The 19,008-nt window shown below is 45.0% G+C and overlaps 1 protein-coding gene across 1 annotated transcript in view; it reads left to right on the top strand.

Annotated features, from left to right (window-relative positions):
- LOC120843951 (zinc finger protein 260) overlaps positions 1–16,730 on the top strand; it is a 28,918-nt gene extending 12,188 nt beyond the window's left edge. The window contains exons 2-3 of the mRNA XM_040215473.3: positions 5,279–5,371; positions 15,088–16,730. Of these exons, the coding sequence (XP_040071407.1) occupies positions 5,279–5,371; positions 15,088–16,730 (1,736 nt within the window). The remainder of the gene's footprint in view (positions 1–5,278; positions 5,372–15,087) is intronic.
- Positions 16,731–19,008: the final 2,278 nt, after the last annotated feature.

Below are 19,008 nucleotides of genomic sequence, written 5' to 3'. Positions count from 1 at the left end.
CCAGTATTGCATAGGCGCTGTTCTGTCTCATGTGACTGAAGATGGAAGCACTCGTCCTGTGGCGTATGCATCTTGCACACTGACCGAAGCTGAAAAGAAGTACAGCCAACTTGAAAAGGAGGCACTAGCCATTATTTTTGGGATCAAAAAGTTCCACTTATACATCTACGGCCGAGTTTTCACTCTCGTCACGGATCACAAACCGCTGCAGACTGTTTTGGGCCCAAAGACAGGCATTCCGTCTATTGCGGCAGCACGTTTGCAGCGCTGGGCTGTTACCTTGTCAGCGTACAAGTACTCGTTGGTGTACAAGAGATCCAGTGACAATGCAGAGGCCGATTTTTGCTCAAGGTTCCCTCTCGAAAGTGGGAAAGACGATAGTTGCAAGGGCGAAGAGTCCTTCTATGCACTGCGCCTAGAGTCAATGCCGGTGTCCTCTAAGGAGATTGCACGAGCTACGTGGCGCGACCCGTTACTTTGTCAAGTACTTGAATACACAAGCATGGGTTGGCCGACGCACGTGCAAGAACAACAACTCAGACCGTTCTTTGACAGACGCTTGCAGATGAGTGTTCATCAAGGGTGCCTAATGTACGGCATGAGGGTTGTTGTTCCGTCCCAGCTGCAGGAACCCGTACTCGACGAACTGCATCAAGGCCATCCCGGCATCGTGCGAAGTAAGGAGCTGGCTCGCAGCTATGTTTGGTGGCCATCTATTGTCTCAGACCTTGAAAGAAAGGTACGAAGCTGCCAAGCATGCCAGCAACAGCATATTGATCCATGCAAAGCGCCTCCTTACCCCTGGGCATGGCCGACAGCTCCGTGGAGACAACTACACCTGGACTTTGCAGGCTTGTTCCGCGGAACCATGTTCCTAGTCGTGGTGGACGCGCACTCAAAGTGGCCAGAGGTGTTCACCATGCAGAGCACTACGACCGAGCGCACTGTGCCTACGTGCCTACGTGAACTTTTCTGCAGGTTCAGAATTCCGGAAACAATCGTTTCAGACAAAGGGCCGCAGCTGGTGTCCGAGGAATTCAAGGTGTTCATGAGGAACAACGGGGTCAGACACGTCGTGAGCGCCCCATACCACCCGAGCACAAACGGCCTGGCAGAACGGTTTGTGCAGACACTGAAGTCTGCACTACGCAAGTCATCCGCTGGTGAGTCTCTGGAAGAAGCATTGCAACACTTTTTTCTGACGTACCGGAGTACTCCACATTCAACAATAGGAGAGACGCCAGGAAACTTGTTGATGGGCAGAAGATTGCGTTCCAGGTTGGATGTAATCAAGCCTACGGTAGGGGGGAAAGTGATCCACAAGCAATTTATACAAAGTAAGCAACGGAGGACAAGCAGAGAAGAAATCTGCCCTGATGACAATGTCCTAGTGCGAAATTACAGAGTTCGCCGAGGTGGCTACGTGGTATTGTCCTCAAGAGGACTGGTCCAGTATCTTACCAAGTCCAGGTTACCACGCCTCGAGGCAAGTTCATCTGGCGTCGGCACCTCGATCAACTTTTGAGCCAAACACGGCCAACGGCAACGCCGGTACCTTTGGACACCGACGACGCTGGGGGGTTCCTGGTCTTTTCACCAGGCAAGCCAAGTGTCCCGACCACGGTACAAGACCCTGGGCCACAGCAGCCTCACACCATCGCGCAACGGGATCCTGTACCTCCTACAGGCCGATCTACCGTATTTACTCGCACAATGAACGCACTCGCGTAATGAACGCACCCCCCAAGTCGGCTCACAAAAATTCGACTTTTTTTTTCACCCGCGTAATAAACGCACCCCCAACTCCGACGTCAAAATTTTGACCCCCTCCCCCCACGCGCGCGAAATGAACGCACTTTTCTATCCTGGTGCAGCGAGGTCACGAATGAAAGGGCAGCATGGGCGAACAAAACGCCTCGCAAAAGGCGTTAAAAAAAATTCGAAAAGAGCCAACGGAAGCAAGAAAAAAGAAACATGAAGAGCTTTTTTTTTTTTTTTTCTGCACAGCGCAGTGTGGATTTCGGGGTCGCGTGCCGCGCGCGAGGAGGTGAGAGAAGCGGAGAAGCCCTCTAAGCAAACGAAACAGCTTGCGAAAGGCGGCAAGAAGAAAAAAAAAAAATAACCAGGAACTAAGAGAAAAAACAAAGAGCTTCTTTTTTTTTTTTTCTTCACAGCGCAGTTTGGACTTTGGAGTCGCGCGCCGCGCGCAAGGAGGTAAGAAAGAGAAGCGGAGAAGCCCTCTAAGCAAACAAAACAACCTGCGAAAAACTGCAAAAAAAAAAAAAAAATTATAGAATAAAGAGAAAAAGAACAAAAACAAAGAGGAGCGTTTCCTTTTTTTTTATTTTTGCAGCGCAGTTTGGTTACGGAGGGGGGGGGGGGGGGGGGCGTCGCGCGTTGGGCGCCGCGCGCAAGGAGATAAGAAAGATGACCGGGAAAGCCCTCGCCTAAGCAAACGAAACAGCTTGCGAAAAACAGGCGGCAAAAACAAAAAAACCCAAGGAGCTAAAAAAAACAAAACAAGAGGAGCTTTTTTTTTCTTTTTTTTTTTGCACATCCCAGTTTGGTTATGGGACCCGCGCCGCGCGCAAAGAGATAAGAAGTTACGTCGATTTTTCATGATAAAAAGTCCGTTCATTATGCGAGTAAATACCGACGAAAAAATTTTACTTCGCGTAATGAACGGCCCCCCTAACTTTGCATCGATTTTTCGGGAAAAAAAGTGCGTTCATTCTGCGAGTAAATACAGTACTTCTTAAGGACGCTACCAATCGAGAGAACGGCGTCCGCCTGACAGATACCAAGCTAGCTCCTAACTTTTGTATAATACTGCCGTTGGCACTGCTACGTAATTAAAGGGGGAGGAGTGTTGTGTAGTTACCGCCAAGCGCGCGCTACTGGGACTATAGTGGCGGTGCTTTAGTTCCTTCGCTCTTCTTCTTTATCGTCGTGTCAGTTTTGATAGCCCGAGAGGTTCGTTCTAGTTCCATGCTCCATGGAATAAACCTCGGGCCATGGTCCTCCGGTCTACTGTGCCTGTTGCCCCGTCAAGACACGACACCTTCCATCTGTTATAAATAATGTGAAATAAATTGTGCATTCCGTGGAATTTAGCAGAACTACTGAGCAAATGTCACATGCGGCCTGATAGCCGAGTTGTATTCTGAAATTTTCTTGGATTCTCGATCACTGAAAAAAATCAGGTTAGGGAAACTGCAGTTGATTCCGTGACGCTTGTCGGAAAAATGTGCAATGCCGACTGCAAGCAAGGCGAAAATTTTTTAATCGCCACTTTCGATCACTTTTAGTGCGAAGCTCCCGAGCCAAAACTCTGGTCACTTTGTGGTGTCAAGTTTGACAGGAGACGTCAAAACAGTAAAGTCAATATTTTCATGGGAAACATCAAAATTTTTTGAAAAATGTTTTTCACTTTTTCAGAAAGTGCTGTCACGGATGTCAAAATAACGGTAAAATTATTTTGATGGTAGACGTTGAAATAGTCGCGGCCTTTTATTTTGTACTTGAGATTTTGAACGATGTTGCCTTTATTCAAGCTTGCTTGCGACTTACATTCCCTACTTGTGGGTCCTAGGTAAATTTTTTGCTTACATAGTGATGTGTCTTTTGCCGTCGACAGTCATTTTTTGTGGCAGTTGTTGCGTCGGTGGTTAAAAGTACATTTATAAGCATATAAGTAGGCTCTCTGGTTGGTAAAGGTTTTAATTAGTTCTTTTTTCTGATGTGAGCTTCCCCAGCATTCATTTACATCATTGGTCTCAAACACGCGGTCCGCAGGTCACATGCGGCCCACGACTTGCTGGTAGGTTGCCCGCAAGCATCTCCTGACTGCAGGCCCCCGTTCCCATGTCTCGAGCGCTGCATGCGTCACAATGGTCTTGCGTTGTTGAATAATTTTTGTCGAAAACGTGGCTCTGCTCTTATGTGCTCACATATGTGCAGTACTCTTTTTTTCATTGACCATTGTGTCATCTTCATTTTAACTTTCCAGCTGTTTCTCAAGTTAATCTCCTGTCCGTCAATCCCACTACTATAATATGCTTCACCTGGAGCGCGAGTGTATTAAAAGTTACAAGTGTTAGCTTTTCAGTTTGAACATTTCTTCCATGCACATGTCGTTCAAGGCAACATGCGTGCAGCTTCCTCTTCACTCGCTTTTAAACTGGAATGGAGTAGAGGCTATGAACGTGAGCTCTTTGCTCGAGGATGGCTCCTCGGCCGCACAAGCTCCCACGCAGCAGGAGAAACTGCCAAACTGATTAAAAGTGCCAGCACATTGGTGGGGTAGTGCCATTTTAAATCAGCTTATAATATCTGGTACAGGCCCAACAGTCATGAGCGAGTGGAAGCTGAAGATGTCAAAAGCAAACCTAAAAGTTCACAAAAAAATAAATAAAAGCAGAGAGCATGAGTTCTTTTATTTAGGAAATCTCTGGTGTGTCTCAGAACCACTCGGCTGCTTTGCTATGGGAAAAATCATTGCTACATCTTTTTCTCCAAAACATGTGCACTCCTCTTCTTCGCCTCGGCCCTACATTGTTGGCCATCAATCTTATTGGGGGGGGGGGGGGGCTATTTGGCCTTCATGTTCGAATGAGCTTGAGACCTCTGGTTTACATTATGCTTCCAAAGTACATTGTTGCAGTTAATTTCACTTGTATTTCAAGCCTCTTGAGCTTCTCTTTTTGAGCGAACTCACTCTTGTCATGGAAGCGAAGACCGATTACTGGCAGCTATCATGCTGCGGATTGATCACGTCAACTGTATCGGAGTTCCGAAACCGGTTGCCTGAAACCTGCTCTTATTTTAATGATATTCAGACACACCTGGTTAGATTTCCGGAACTTGCGAGTTGCATTTAGCGTTGCGGTTTTTCAAAGACCTTGTACAAATGTTGGAGACCTACGTGCCGCCTGAATGTGTATGCCCCCGAATTGCCCAAAATGGTTCAAATGAATGGCGAGAGATGGCACTAGCAAGAAAGAAGGGGTGGCACCACCTGGGAAATGCTGGAGGCTTGTAGAGTCAGTAGCAAGGTCCAAGTATTGGGCGATACTGCTTATATTAACGCCTCCCATGTATCGAAAAACGGACTGTTTGTATTCACGGTGTTCCTGTGAATACAAGCAGTGCTTGGCATTACAGTCTTCATTACTTTGGAAGTCATTTGTCTTTCCATGCAAACTCTTTTCTTACCTGCTGTTTTGACAGAGGGCTTTGCTAGTGTACCAAAGTGTATACATGTGAAACTTAATTCCAGGTGCTGCCAGTGCTGCACTGCAGTGTGGCAAAAAGGACCTTGGAAATGAAGTTGCCAGGACACAGCAGCTTGCAGTCCCTCTGTTTAGTGAAGGTAAGGGCTGCTAGCACTATATATATATATATATATATACTGTAAACGACTAAATTTTCGCAAGGACCTAATTTTCGCGAATTTTGCGAATCGCTTACAATTCATAAAAAACGCTACGGAAGCTACACTCGATTCGCAAAAATTAGAACCCGCGAATAATTTCAAATTTTCTGCTTTGGCCCATTTCGTGAAAATTAAGTCGTTTACAGTATATATATATAAATATATAATGGGATTGAGTGAAGATTGACAAGTGCAGCCGTAGTAATATTGAGAACGAAGAGGGGAGAAGGTGATTATTGAATTTATTGCATTAAACTTAGGGAAAGGGAAAGGGAAAGAGAGCTAGCGAAAAATTGGGCCAGGAGCGGGGATTGAACCCGCAACCTTCGCCTGACCGGGGCGACGCCTTAACCGATTAGACCATCCTGGCCACTGGTTTCGGCGGACTCAATTTCTGACCAGCTCTCTGTGTACTGTTTAGTTTCGAATTCGCTTAACTGGGTAGACGACAACCGTTGCTGATTTAAGGCCCGCGCTATTTCCGACATGCGGCAGTGACGTGGCACGTCATCTCAGCTTGCAAATGTCGGAAAGGGCCCGTCTTCCAGGATATCTAGGGAATCACTCCTCCCCATAGGGACAGGCTGCACCGTATATATAATGGGATTGAGTGAAGATTGACAAGTGCAGCCGTAGTAATATTGAGAACGAAGAGGGGAGAAGGTGATTATTGAATTTATTGCATTAAACTTAGGGAAAGGGAAAGGGAAAGAGAGCTAGCGAAAAATTGGGCCAGGAGCGGGGATTGAACCCGCAACCTTCGCCTGACCGGGGCGACGCCTTAACCGATTAGACCATCCTGGCCACTGGTTTCGGCGGACTCAATTTCTGACCAGCTCTCTGTGTACTGTTTAGTTTCGAATTCGCTTAACTGGGTAGACGACAACCGTTGCTGATTTAAGGCCCGCGCTATTTCCGACATGCGGCAGTGACGTGGCACGTCATCTCAGCTTGCAAATGTCGGAAAGGGCCCGTCTTCCAGGATATCTAGGGAATCACTCCTCCCCATAGGGACAGGCTGCACCGTATATATAATGGGATTGAGTGAAGATTGACAAGTGCAGCCGTAGTAATATTGAGAACGAAGAGGGGAGAAGGTGATTATTGAATTTATTGCATTAAACTTAGGGAAAGGGAAAGGGAAAGAGAGCTAGCGAAAAATTGGGCCAGGAGCGGGGATTGAACCCGCAACCTTCGCCTGACCGGGGCGACGCCTTAACCGATTAGACCATCCTGGCCACTGGTTTCGGCGGACTCAATTTCTGACCAGCTCTCTGTGTACTGTTTAGTTTCGAATTCGCTTAACTGGGTAGACGACAACCGTTGCTGATTTAAGGCCCGCGCTATTTCCGACATGCGGCAGTGACGTGGCACGTCATCTCAGCTTGCAAATGTCGGAAAGGGCCCGTCTTCCAGGATATCTAGGGAATCACTCCTCCCCATAGGGACAGGCTGCACCGTATATATAATGGGATTGAGTGAAGATTGACAAGTGCAGCCGTAGTAATATTGAGAACGAAGAGGGGAGAAGGTGATTATTGAATTTATTGCATTAAACTTAGGGAAAGGGAAAGGGAAAGAGAGCTAGCGAAAAATTGGGCCAGGAGCGGGGATTGAACCCGCAACCTTCGCCTGACCGGGGCGACGCCTTAACCGATTAGACCATCCTGGCCACTGGTTTCGGCGGACTCAATTTCTGACCAGCTCTCTGTGTACTGTTTAGTTTCGAATTCGCTTAACTGGGTAGACGACAACCGTTGCTGATTTAAGGCCCGCGCTATTTCCGACATGCGGCAGTGACGTGGCACGTCATCTCAGCTTGCAAATGTCGGAAAGGGCCCGTCTTCCAGGATATCTAGGTGCAGCCTGTCCCTATGGGGAGGAGTGATTCCCTAGATATCCTGGAAGACGGGCCCTTTCCGACATTTGCAAGCTGAGATGACGTGCCACGTCACTGCCGCATGTCGGAAATAGCGCGGGCCTTAAATCAGCAACGGTTGTCGTCTACCCAGTTAAGCGAATTCGAAACTAAACAGTACACAGAGAGCTGGTCAGAAATTGAGTCCGCCGAAACCAGTGGCCAGGATGGTCTAATCGGTTAAGGCGTCGCCCCGGTCAGGCGAAGGTTGCGGGTTCAATCCCCGCTCCTGGCCCAATTTTTCGCTAGCTCTCTTTCCCTTTCCCTTTCCCTAAGTTTAATGCAATAAATTCAATAATCACCTTCTCCCCTCTTCGTTCTCAATATTACTACGGCTGCACTTGTCAATCTTCACTCAATCCCATTATATATACGGTGCAGCCTGTCCCTATGGGGAGGAGTGATTCCCTAGATATCCTGGAAGACGGGCCCTTTCCGACATTTGCAAGCTGAGATGACGTGCCACGTCACTGCCGCATGTCGGAAATAGCGCGGGCCTTAAATCAGCAACGGTTGTCGTCTACCCAGTTAAGCGAATTCGAAACTAAACAGTACACAGAGAGCTGGTCAGAAATTGAGTCCGCCGAAACCAGTGGCCAGGATGGTCTAATCGGTTAAGGCGTCGCCCCGGTCAGGCGAAGGTTGCGGGTTCAATCCCCGCTCCTGGCCCAATTTTTCGCTAGCTCTCTTTCCCTTTCCCTTTCCCTAAGTTTAATGCAATAAATTCAATAATCACCTTCTCCCCTCTTCGTTCTCAATATTACTACGGCTGCACTTGTCAATCTTCACTCAATCCCATTATATATACGGTGCAGCCTGTCCCTATGGGGAGGAGTGATTCCCTAGATATCCTGGAAGACGGGCCCTTTCCGACATTTGCAAGCTGAGATGACGTGCCACGTCACTGCCGCATGTCGGAAATAGCGCGGGCCTTAAATCAGCAACGGTTGTCGTCTACCCAGTTAAGCGAATTCGAAACTAAACAGTACACAGAGAGCTGGTCAGAAATTGAGTCCGCCGAAACCAGTGGCCAGGATGGTCTAATCGGTTAAGGCGTCGCCCCGGTCAGGCGAAGGTTGCGGGTTCAATCCCCGCTCCTGGCCCAATTTTTCGCTAGCTCTCTTTCCCTTTCCCTTTCCCTAAGTTTAATGCAATAAATTCAATAATCACCTTCTCCCCTCTTCGTTCTCAATATATAAATATATATATATATCACGAAAGTATATAGTATCACGAAAGTATATATTTACAGTATATATATATATCACGAAAGGTGAACAAATTCGATATTGCGAAAACTATGCGTCGGAACAAAAAGCGGCTTGTGTCGTTTTGGTCCTGGGCCAGGGGCCTGTTTAGGAAAATTATTAAAGTGCAGAATAATTAGATTGTTAATTATTTTTGCGTACCGTATTTACTCGCACAATGAACGCACTCGCGTAATGAACGCACCCCCCAAGTCGGCTCTCAAAATTTCGACTTTTTTTTCCACTCGCGTAATAAACGCACCCCCAACTCGGACGTCAAAGTTTTGACCGCCTCCCCCACGCGCCCGAAATGAACGCATTTTTCTATCCTGGTGCAGCGAGGTCGTGAATGCATGGGCAGCATGGGCGAACAAAACGCCTTGCAAAAGGCGTTAAAAAATATCGCAAAGATCCAACGGAAGCAAGAAAAAAAAAAAAAACATGGAGAGGAGCTTTTCTTTTTTGCACAGCGCAGTCTGGACTTTGGGTTCGCGCGCCGCCGCGCGCAAGGAGGTAAGAAAGAGAAGCGGAGAAGCGCTCTAAGCGAACGAAACATCTTGCAAAAGGCAGCAAAAAAAAAAAAAAAAACACACACCGAACTAAGAGAAAACAAAAACAGAGGTTTTTTTTTCTTCTTTTTTTTTTTTTTTTGCACAGCGCAGTTTGGTGACGGGGGGTCGCGCGCCGCGCGCAAGGAAGTAAGAAAGAGGAGCGGAGAAGCCCTCTAAGCAAACGAAACAGCTTGCGAAAGTCAGCAAAAAAAGAACACGGAACTGAGAAACAAACAAACAAAAAAGAGGAGCTTTTTTTCTTCTTTTTTTTTGCACAGCGCAGTTTGGTTACAGGGGTCGTGCGTCGCGCGCCGCGCACAAGGAGATAAGAAAGATAAGCGGAGAGCCCTCGCCTAAGCAACGCCTAAGCAAACAAAACAGCTTGCCAAAGGCGGCAAAAAACCCCCCCAAGAAACCAAGAAAAACAAGATTTTTTTTTTTTTTTGCACAGATTAGTTTGGTTACGGGGTCGGGCGCCGCGCGCAAAGCGAGAAGAAGTTACTTGGATATTTCAGGATAAAAGGTCCTTTCATAAAGCGAGTAAATACCCGACGCAAAAGTTTTACTTCGCGTAATGAACGCCCCCCCCCAACTTTGCATCGATTTTTTTGAAAAAAAAAGTGCGTTCATTCTGCGAGTAAGTACGGTAATTATCTTTTTTAATATTGTGTTTAAGGGCATGGTTTCAATTAGAAAATTGCATAGCATCATCGAAAAACACTAAATCAACGTATTGCAGAACGATGGAAGGCACGGGTAGCATTTTACGGCTTTCTGAAAACCCGCACAAATTCAACGTGTTTTTAAGTTTCGGTTTGCTATCGGAGCGCATCTCGGCCCTGACGACATTGCGCCCCGTGGATAAATCGTGCAAACAGCCTTTGCTTTTTTTAATCTTAACGGACATCTTGCTGAAAGTCTGCCAATGAGGTTGCAGGTTTACCTTGGTCAGTCAGACCTACAGCAGTCATGAATAGCAGTGTAACACGCTTAGTGGCTCAAACATTCCCACTTCATTGCGAATATAGGTGCAGATATTTGCATACAATTTGCACCACTGTGCTTACTTTTTTACTACTTTCTATAAAAAAATGTAGTAGCATTACATGTTTTTGCCCCGCTTCTATGGAAAAAGTTAAGCTAAAACTCAAAGAACTTGTAATTTTAAAGGCCGAAACGTGGTTTTTGGTTAAATTAAAGGACACATGCAAAGGAAAAAAACATTTTTTTTAAACGGCTTAGATGGAAAAAGGACGCCATAAAACGATTTTACAACGAAGAAAAAAATTTTTAGAGCTATATTTACGGCGCAAAACGAATTTGTAGTTGGCGCCCGCGGGCACCGCGGAAAAGTGGTCTGTATTTATCACGTGACTGGTCTTTATTTATCACGTGGTGCTTGCGCTCTTTTGGAAGCTTCCTATGGCCTCTAAAAGTAACTTATTCATCTTTGTTTGAAGTATAACAAAAAACCAAGACGAATAAGTAACTTTTAGAGCCCAAAGGAAACTCCTGAAAGAGCGCAAGCAGACGTGGTAGACCTGTGCGCCGGTCAGACGACGGCGACGGCGCCCCGAAGCAGACGAACTTGTGCGGCGGCGGCGACGGCGGCGTGGAGAAACGCGTTGAAGCGGCGTTCGCACAACGCTCAGCGTGCGGCGGCGACGCAGCGCGGCGGCGCGCGGGCCTACCACGTGATCAGCGGCGGCTCCCGCGAGCGCCAACTACAAATTCGTATAGCGCCGTAAATATAGCTCTAAAAATTTTGTTTCTTCGTTGTAAAATCGTTTTATGACATCCTTTTTCCATCTAAGCTGTCTAAAAAAATTTTTTTTTTCCTTTGCATGTGTCCTTTAATAAAAAGTATGAGGAATGTGGGTATTGTTTTAATTATTATCATGCTGGAACTTGAGCCCGATACTCACGTGCCCCACAAAAAATATATCTAGTCATGAAATGCACGGAATCAAAGGATCATCTGTGGCATTGGGCTAAAATGCTGGCATGGAAGATGCACTTCGCAGCGTTGTAACTTTGAAGGAAACAAAATGATGCACCATCTTTTTCAATAATAAACTCAAGATTATGGTGGAAAACTATCACTATAAATTTCGGTAAAATCGAAAATGTTTTTTTTAATTGTCTCTTGAAATTTAACTTTGTAATTTGGAGTGACATAAAAAATGTCAAGCTTTGAGATAAAGCAATGATTCATATATCATTCGAAAGAATGTTTTATTAAGAATATGACATGTATTTTAATGTTGTAGCTATTCAAGTTTTGTAGATGGCAGCTCTGAAATCTAGTGTCAAAATGTAAAAAAACTCGTGTTTACACAATTTGATGTAAAATATACGACCTCCACAATGCTGTACATATTTCCCTCAATAGTTCCTATGATTTATTATAAGTGGAAAATATTTTAGATTTCTGATATTTGTGGTTTGCAGAGTAGGTGTCACGAAACATGTCATAAACAAAAACTTTACAAATCTAATATGCTGTTCTGGCTTACTAATATTTTTGTTTCTTTAAGTATTATGTTTTTTGCAAAATCTTTTCTGATTACGTTCCATACACATGTTGAGGAGTACCAGATAAAAAAAAAATATGAACAAAAACAAAAAATATGTTTGAACTTACGTGCATGATCTTATCTGAACAGAGCCAGCTACTAAACCACTCTAAAAGTGTTGAAGATGCATCCTATGAGAGCTTATACAATATCATTGTATGATTTACCTTGTTGAAGGCTTTGGACAAATCAAAATAAACAATATCAACTTTTCCCCGCATAATAACTATCTGTACTGTGTAATCCAGTAGAAAACAGCTCCGTTTCTACAGATTGACCCCTTATAGATCCATGCTCAACAGTGGCTAATTTACGACTCAAGTAAAAAGAAAAACTGGCATGTATAACTATCTCGAAAACTTTTGAAAAAGCACATAACTAAAGCCCTGCATATTCGCGGATTATCTGCGGATATCCGCAGTAAATTGGCAGATGCGGATAAAAATTGGACAAATTTTGGCAAGCTGCGGATCGGATGCGGATGTCAGGGAGTGCGGATGCGGATATCCGCGGATCCGGATCTAAATTATTGCCTGGTGGCATTCAGTTCATTAACTGAATGCCACCGGGCAGTTCATCGAAAAACCTGAGACGTTTTGTCACACACAACCCTGCTATTTTCGTAACAAACTATTTGCGTCTCGCCTTGATTACAGGGGGGAGGGGGCATGGTTTGGTTAAGCGCGCCTTAGTGAATCGTGCGCTAGCTCTTAGCGGCTTAGTGAAGAAATGCATTGTCGACAAAACGTCTCAGGGGCATGTGTCCACGAAACGTACAGCGTCGACGAACCGTGTGTCCTTGAAATGTATGTCCATGAAAAGTTGTCTACGAAATGTATTTCCACAAAACGTGTTTCGAAAAAACGATAGGGATCCTAAGAAAGATCTGATTCTCACGGAAGATCGCTTCAGTTAGTGCGTTCCATCTCGTCAAAAATGCTATCTATAAAAAAAGTAAAGAATGCAGGGCATCAATCGTCTCGAAAGCTAGTACGTTGGCAGGGAAAGAGCGGAAGACTTTCTCCGGGCAGAGTGTCGTGGACTCCTAGGACAATCACATAACTGAGATAATTTTTCCTTCGAGGTAAGTGTCTCGGGACGGCTGATCGCTTTTAATATAAATACAATGAAACTGATAATGATAAAATGACATCGCCTTTGAATGGTGACCCGAAAATTTCTTTGTAAAAAGATAAGCAAACAACTTAAAAGTGCTATTTGTATCTTTTTTTTTTTTTCATTTACGCTTGATGTTATGATATACAATGAATGCCTGGATTGTGAGTCGGATGTGGTTCCACATTTTGCGGATGCGGTTTGGATACAAATACAAAGTATTCGGATGCAGATTGGATACGGATACAATAATATAAAAAGTTAGCGAATGCGGTTCGGATGCGGATAACCAACTGTTATCCGCACAGGGCATAACAAAGACACGTTGATAGTTCTCTACCTTAGACGTGTCACCGGATTTATGTGCAGGTGCTGGAACTGACTTTTTCCATGACGGAAACACCCGTTTTTAATAAAAGGTTAAAAGCATGCTTTAAAGGAGTCATGAAACGCTTTTTCAACTTTTTCCTGTTTAGCTTTCCTCCTCAACTCATAAATCGCGCATTGTACCAAACAGTTCAAGAAGTCGGAAAGGGGGGAGACCCCTCTTGCTCGGAATCTCGCTTGGGTAGCCGGACACAGCCATTGTCCCCCTAGAAGATTAGCCCGTCGCTCAAAATTCCGACTTGTTGATTTCCCCACCCCGTTCACCCCGAAGCTGACAGTGCTGTGGAAGCTACGTGCTCGTTGGGCCAGCCACACATTTTCCACGTGATCACGCTCTCTCGCGCATACCGACCCGCAGAGAATGAGGTCAGGCGATGAAAGGGAGGCGGCTGATTGGTCCGGCAAGCGCGTAGCTTCCACCGCAATGTCAGCTTAGGGGTAAAGGGATTAAGTGAGGTCCGGTGTCGTGTGACGTGCGCTTGGGCCTGGTGACGCGCTGCGGGGGCCCGGTTATGGTGGCTAGGAGCCCGGTAACGCGCTGCGGGGTCCGCGGATGTATCACAGTGAAAAGGTGGAGAGTTTACAAAGGGAAGGAGGTACGAAATAGTCCGCTATGTTTTGCAAATTTTCGTAGCGAAAGTCAGGCTTCTGACTTTTTACTCTTGTTCTTTTGGCCCACTGAACGATGTGCTATTAGTAAAATCCCAGTATAAATTGATTTACTCCAGCCCTAAATTCGTTTCATGGGTCCTTTAATATAGAGGAGCAAATAGTTCAGTGCAGCCCTTATCAATAAAACTAGGTATAAAATCAACCCTGACAGACCTCTTGGGCTTTAACATTCATATTTCCTCTGAAATTTCTTCTATGTCAACTTTATTGGCAATCAGTGTCATTTCATTCAACATTACTCAAACGGCGCAGTTGTGAAAACATCTGCTGAATAGCACTTACTAAAATAGTTAAAAAAGTAATGGCTACTTTTTCAGACGAAGTTACATAGTCATTATTATGACATAGCAAAATAACCTGCATTGGCTCCTTTGTGTGTTGCCTGACAAATCTCCAAATTCTTTAATCCTGACAAATCTAAAATAAGCAAAACACAACAGACCTCTAAAACTTGGAGGAAACATAAATTTAGGTGCCCAAAATTATTGTATTCTAACATAATTTTAGTGAAATTTTGTTCTAAAATAAAGATGAACTGCAGTTTGTGATGTCCTTCATCAGTAACCTTCTTGTTTCCATGCCTGGTACATCTACATGCAACTAAATAGCTAGTTCCTTGTTTGAGAGATTTGCTCCTACTGGGCATCCAGTCCTAACAAAAGGTTAAACATGAGAAACCAAAGTAGACATTGCCTTTTAGTTAGACAGGCCAACATATGAATCTTAACATATTTACAGGGATATGAATAAAAATGAAGTGCGTGTTTATTCTCTGAAAGCTCTTTTTGCTGCTTCAAAATAGACTTCCGACTTCTCCAAGAGCTGCTCCAAAATGACTTAGACCTATCTTATCACCCTAACTGCAGAAGTTGTGCAGATAATGATGTATTGCAATTATTTAATAAATACAAGTATCGGACAACACTTTATGGAGTAAGACCATTATGTGGTGAAATGCAACGAAAAATACTAATACAACGCATCGGCCAAGGTGCAGAGGGAGAGTAGAGTGACGAGTTGGAGTAACCGAATGGCACCCAATTCACATGATTCCGAGATGGCAGTGCTCATGCTACGGAGGGTGAAAATATCTATAGTTTGTGGAATATACTTGAAAGATACGTTACTGATTTTCGTTGGGTTTTTCATGTCTGCCCTAATACACGTGAGGTCTTTGCTTTTATAGGTGATGGAGCCACACTTGTGGGGAACACCAGCTGCCCTTTGAAAGCCACCAAGGACATCCTGTTCAAATGCTGTTTCTGCACCTATGATACCACAGATCAGTGTGGAATCATTACCCACCTGGTTTCTCATGGTAGCGAACAATTCAAGTGCCAACACTGTCACATGTTGTTTGACTCTAGATCAAAATTGCAGTGCCACTTTCAATTGCATATTCAGAGTAGCAGCCCGACTATCCAAAATCAAATGCTCACAGGTGAGAAACCTTACAAGTGTGAGCAGTGCCCCAAAGCATTTGCTCGGCTTGCACACCTTTCCGACCACGTTCGAATACACACGGGCGACAAACCTTATAAGTGCAAGCAATGTGCCAAAGCTTTTGCTTGGAGTAGCAGTCTGACCATTCACAATCGAACACACACTGGTGAAAAACCTTACCAGTGTGAGCTGTGTCCCAAAGCATTTGCTGGAAAAATTAGTTTGAATGACCACATTCAGACACACACGGGCAAAAAGCTTTATAAATGCCAGAAATGCCCCAAAGCCTTTGCTCGGCTTGCACACCTTACTGACCACATTCGAACACATACAGGCAATAAACCTTATAAGTGCAAGCAATGCCCCAAAGCCTTTGCTTGGAAGAACAGTCTGACTATTCACAATCGAACCCACACTGGTGAAAAACCTTACAAGTGTGATCTGTGTACCAAATCATTTGCTGGAAAAGCAACTCTGAGTGATCACATTCAAACACACACAGGCGAAAAACCTTATAAATGTAAGCAGTGTCCCAAAGCCTTTGCTCGGCTTGCACACCTTACTGATCACAGTCGAAGGCACACAAACAAGAAACCTTATAAGTGCAAGCAATGCCCTAAAGTCTTCGCTTGGAATAGCAGTCTGATCATCCACAATCGGATGCACATGGGTGAATATCCTTACAAGTGTAAGATGTGCCCTAAAGAATTTTCTCGACTTGCACAGCTTACTGGGCATGTCCGAACACACACAGGTGAAAAACCTTATAAGTGCAAGCAATGTTCGAAGTCGTTTGCTCATAATAGCAGTCTCATCGTTCACACTTTAATGCACTCGAATGAAAAACATTATTGGTGTAAGATTTGCCCCAAAGAATTTGCCCGGATGTACCACTTTATTGAGCACAATCGAATACACACAGGTGAAAAGCCTTATAAGTGCAAGCACTGTTTGAAGGCATTTGCTTATAATAGCAGTCTGACCATCCACAATCGAATGCATGCAGGTGAGAAACCTTTCAAATGCAAGCAATGCCCCAAAGCCTTTACTCGGAACAGCAGTCTAACCAGCCACAATCGAACACACACGGGTGAAAAACCTCACAGGTGTAAGCTGTGCTCCAAAACATTTGCTCGGCTTTCGCACCTTACTGAGCACGTGCGAACTCACACAGGTGAAAAACCTTTTAAGTGCGAGATATGTCACAAAGCCTTTGCTCAGAGTAGCACTCTGACAAGCCACAGTCGAACGCACACGGGTGAAAAAGCTTACAAGTGCAAACGCTGTCCCAAAGCATTTACTCAGAAAATGAGTTTGATCCTCCACAGTCGAATGCACATAGATGAGGTACTTTCCAGGTGTAATGCGGGCTCTCCCCCTATATAGGAAGCTATGTCTCAAGCTATACTTCGTTTCACCTTATGTTGTACCGCAGCGAAAGCTAGAAGCGCGAGCTCATAGCGTTGGCAGCTGCCCTTGGTGCACGAGAGCTTGTGTCGCCGAGATGTGCCCCAGAGCAAGGAGCTCGCGCTTGTAGCCTTTCCTGCGGTACATCATAAGGTGAAACAGGGTATAGCAGTGATCTATGGTAGGTCAGTCTTCAAGGTAAACATTCTTTAAAGTTTTTTTGTGGTTCAGAGCAGCTAAAACTCGATGTTCTGCGTCCAATAATGAACTAAGCCATGCTGCTTTTGCTCATGATACAAGGTCCATTGCACTGTTCTAGGCTTTTTTTAGCGCGGTCGACTGAATTTGTAATCATGTTTCATTGTGGCTGTTTGCTTTTATTTAGTTTTCTCTTTTTGCATGAATGAAACAAGCTGTTGTAAATAATAAATATTTGACAAGACCGGTAGCTTTGCTGTTTGTTGCTTGTAAAAGGGGCAGTTTGAACTGCCACAATGCTTTTGTTTTCAGCTATGCAGATCTTGGTTATCTTGGGTAATGCGATTACACTGACAATTTTGGCATAGTTCTTTCGGTTTCAATTAAATTTGTACTATGCTGATAGTTTATTTTAGTAACCTAGGTTATCTCCCCAAAAAAGTGATAGCCAGTATGTGTACACACTGGCTCAACGGCACATCACATGCATGTTTGTGCTGTTGGCTCCCTCCTGCAGGTTTTGTTGTAGACCAACAGTGTTCCGATGCCGGTGAGCTGCTGCACCCTCCTGTTTCGGACATATTTTTCTGTGCTATTCTGCGCCACTACGTACAAAGTGCTTCATAGGTAGTTCCTTTTCTGGTCGGAACGTTTTAGTTTCGGGTTCTATCGATTTGGAACGCGGCAGTTTTTTGGCAACGCTGCCCAAGTTTGGCTACTGTGGTTGGTACTGTCGGTCCCCTCCCCCTTTCGGGGATGCTCAAAAAGTTGTATTGTATGATGATCATGCCTGGAATCATTTTCTGGTCTATTTTTATAGATTATGTGTCCAGTTAAGCAGTTACATTTCTAGGTGGTCCAGGGTAGCATTTTTGAGACCCTGCAGCCTGAGAACCGGGCCAGAGCCATTAAAAAAAAACAGTTTTCACTATCTAATTGGGTTTTCAATATGATCTGAAGGCTTTTCGGCCAGCTGTTTTGATGCTAGGGCAACACCTTCGCATGTTTGCACTCCTTGTTCTTTGTAATGAAATGAGTCATTTATGTGGGGTTGTGGGTTTCAAAATGGGGTGTATGGAAGTTCGTAATTCTCGTTGACGGAGGAAGGTCCGTCCCTACCGTAGGGCAGAGTGCCGTGTAGAACAAGCCTATCCTCTTCGTCGACCACCAGTCGCTTGGCCTCCTCGCCACAGCTAGTCGGAAGGTGATAGAATGTTCAACTCCGCAGTTATGCCTTGCTTCTTAGGGGCATTCCTTGAGCTAGAGTTGTTGCACTCCTTTCGGAAATGACATGTGTGTCCTGATGCTTTTGGTCATAAAAGCGGGTTGCTGACTTAAAGGTAACCTTACGCTCTTCGTTACAATACCAAAACAGGCCTATATTAGAATTGCTCAGGGTACTGCACATTTTGAGCAGTGAAAAATTTCCGGTGTTGAATATTTTTTCTGTTACAGCAGGTTGGGATTTATTCAGTTTTGAAGGGGGGGAGTGTACTTTCTTCAACGATATGAGCTTTGCGGTTAGCACAAATGGGATTCATACAGAACTGAGGCATGGTACAACCACCACCAACACTTTTCATTTAGGCTTTGAGCTAGGATGTTGTGGCTCACGGCGTAGTAATATATACAGCACAGAGGCAGGAAAGAGGGGACAACTATTTTGGCCGTCGCACTGAGCATGCGACGGGCAAAATTTTGGATGGTGTCGGAACACAGGTGTACGAACTGCTGTACACTCTTAGAAAAAAGGGTATGGATAGTCCTCCCTTAGGGGAGGAACGATCTTGTAACCTATGTTCCTTTAGAAAGGGAGAAACTTTCGTCCCTGAAGCAGGGGAGCAAAGTTCCTCCGTCGCTTGCATCTCAATATGGCGGCCCCAAATCGAGCAAATCGAGCCCAATAAGGCTTGACGAGGACGCTACGTCTGTTGTACGGGACGAGAGCAGCAGCAAATAAAAGCGTAACACGAGCTCCCCGCAAACTGTGTTTATTTCCGAAGCCCCCCACAGGTACAGAAACTTGCGTTTCGAAAGCAGCTACACAGTCTTCTCGTAG

This window comes from Ixodes scapularis, unplaced genomic scaffold, assembly GCF_016920785.2.
Source record: "Ixodes scapularis isolate PalLabHiFi unplaced genomic scaffold, ASM1692078v2 PGA_scaffold8__174_contigs__length_109621045, whole genome shotgun sequence".
Taxonomy (NCBI): Eukaryota; Metazoa; Arthropoda; class Arachnida; order Ixodida; family Ixodidae; genus Ixodes; species Ixodes scapularis.
The sequence above is the reverse complement of the archived record's forward strand: the minus strand, read 5'-3'. Positions and strand labels throughout refer to the sequence as shown.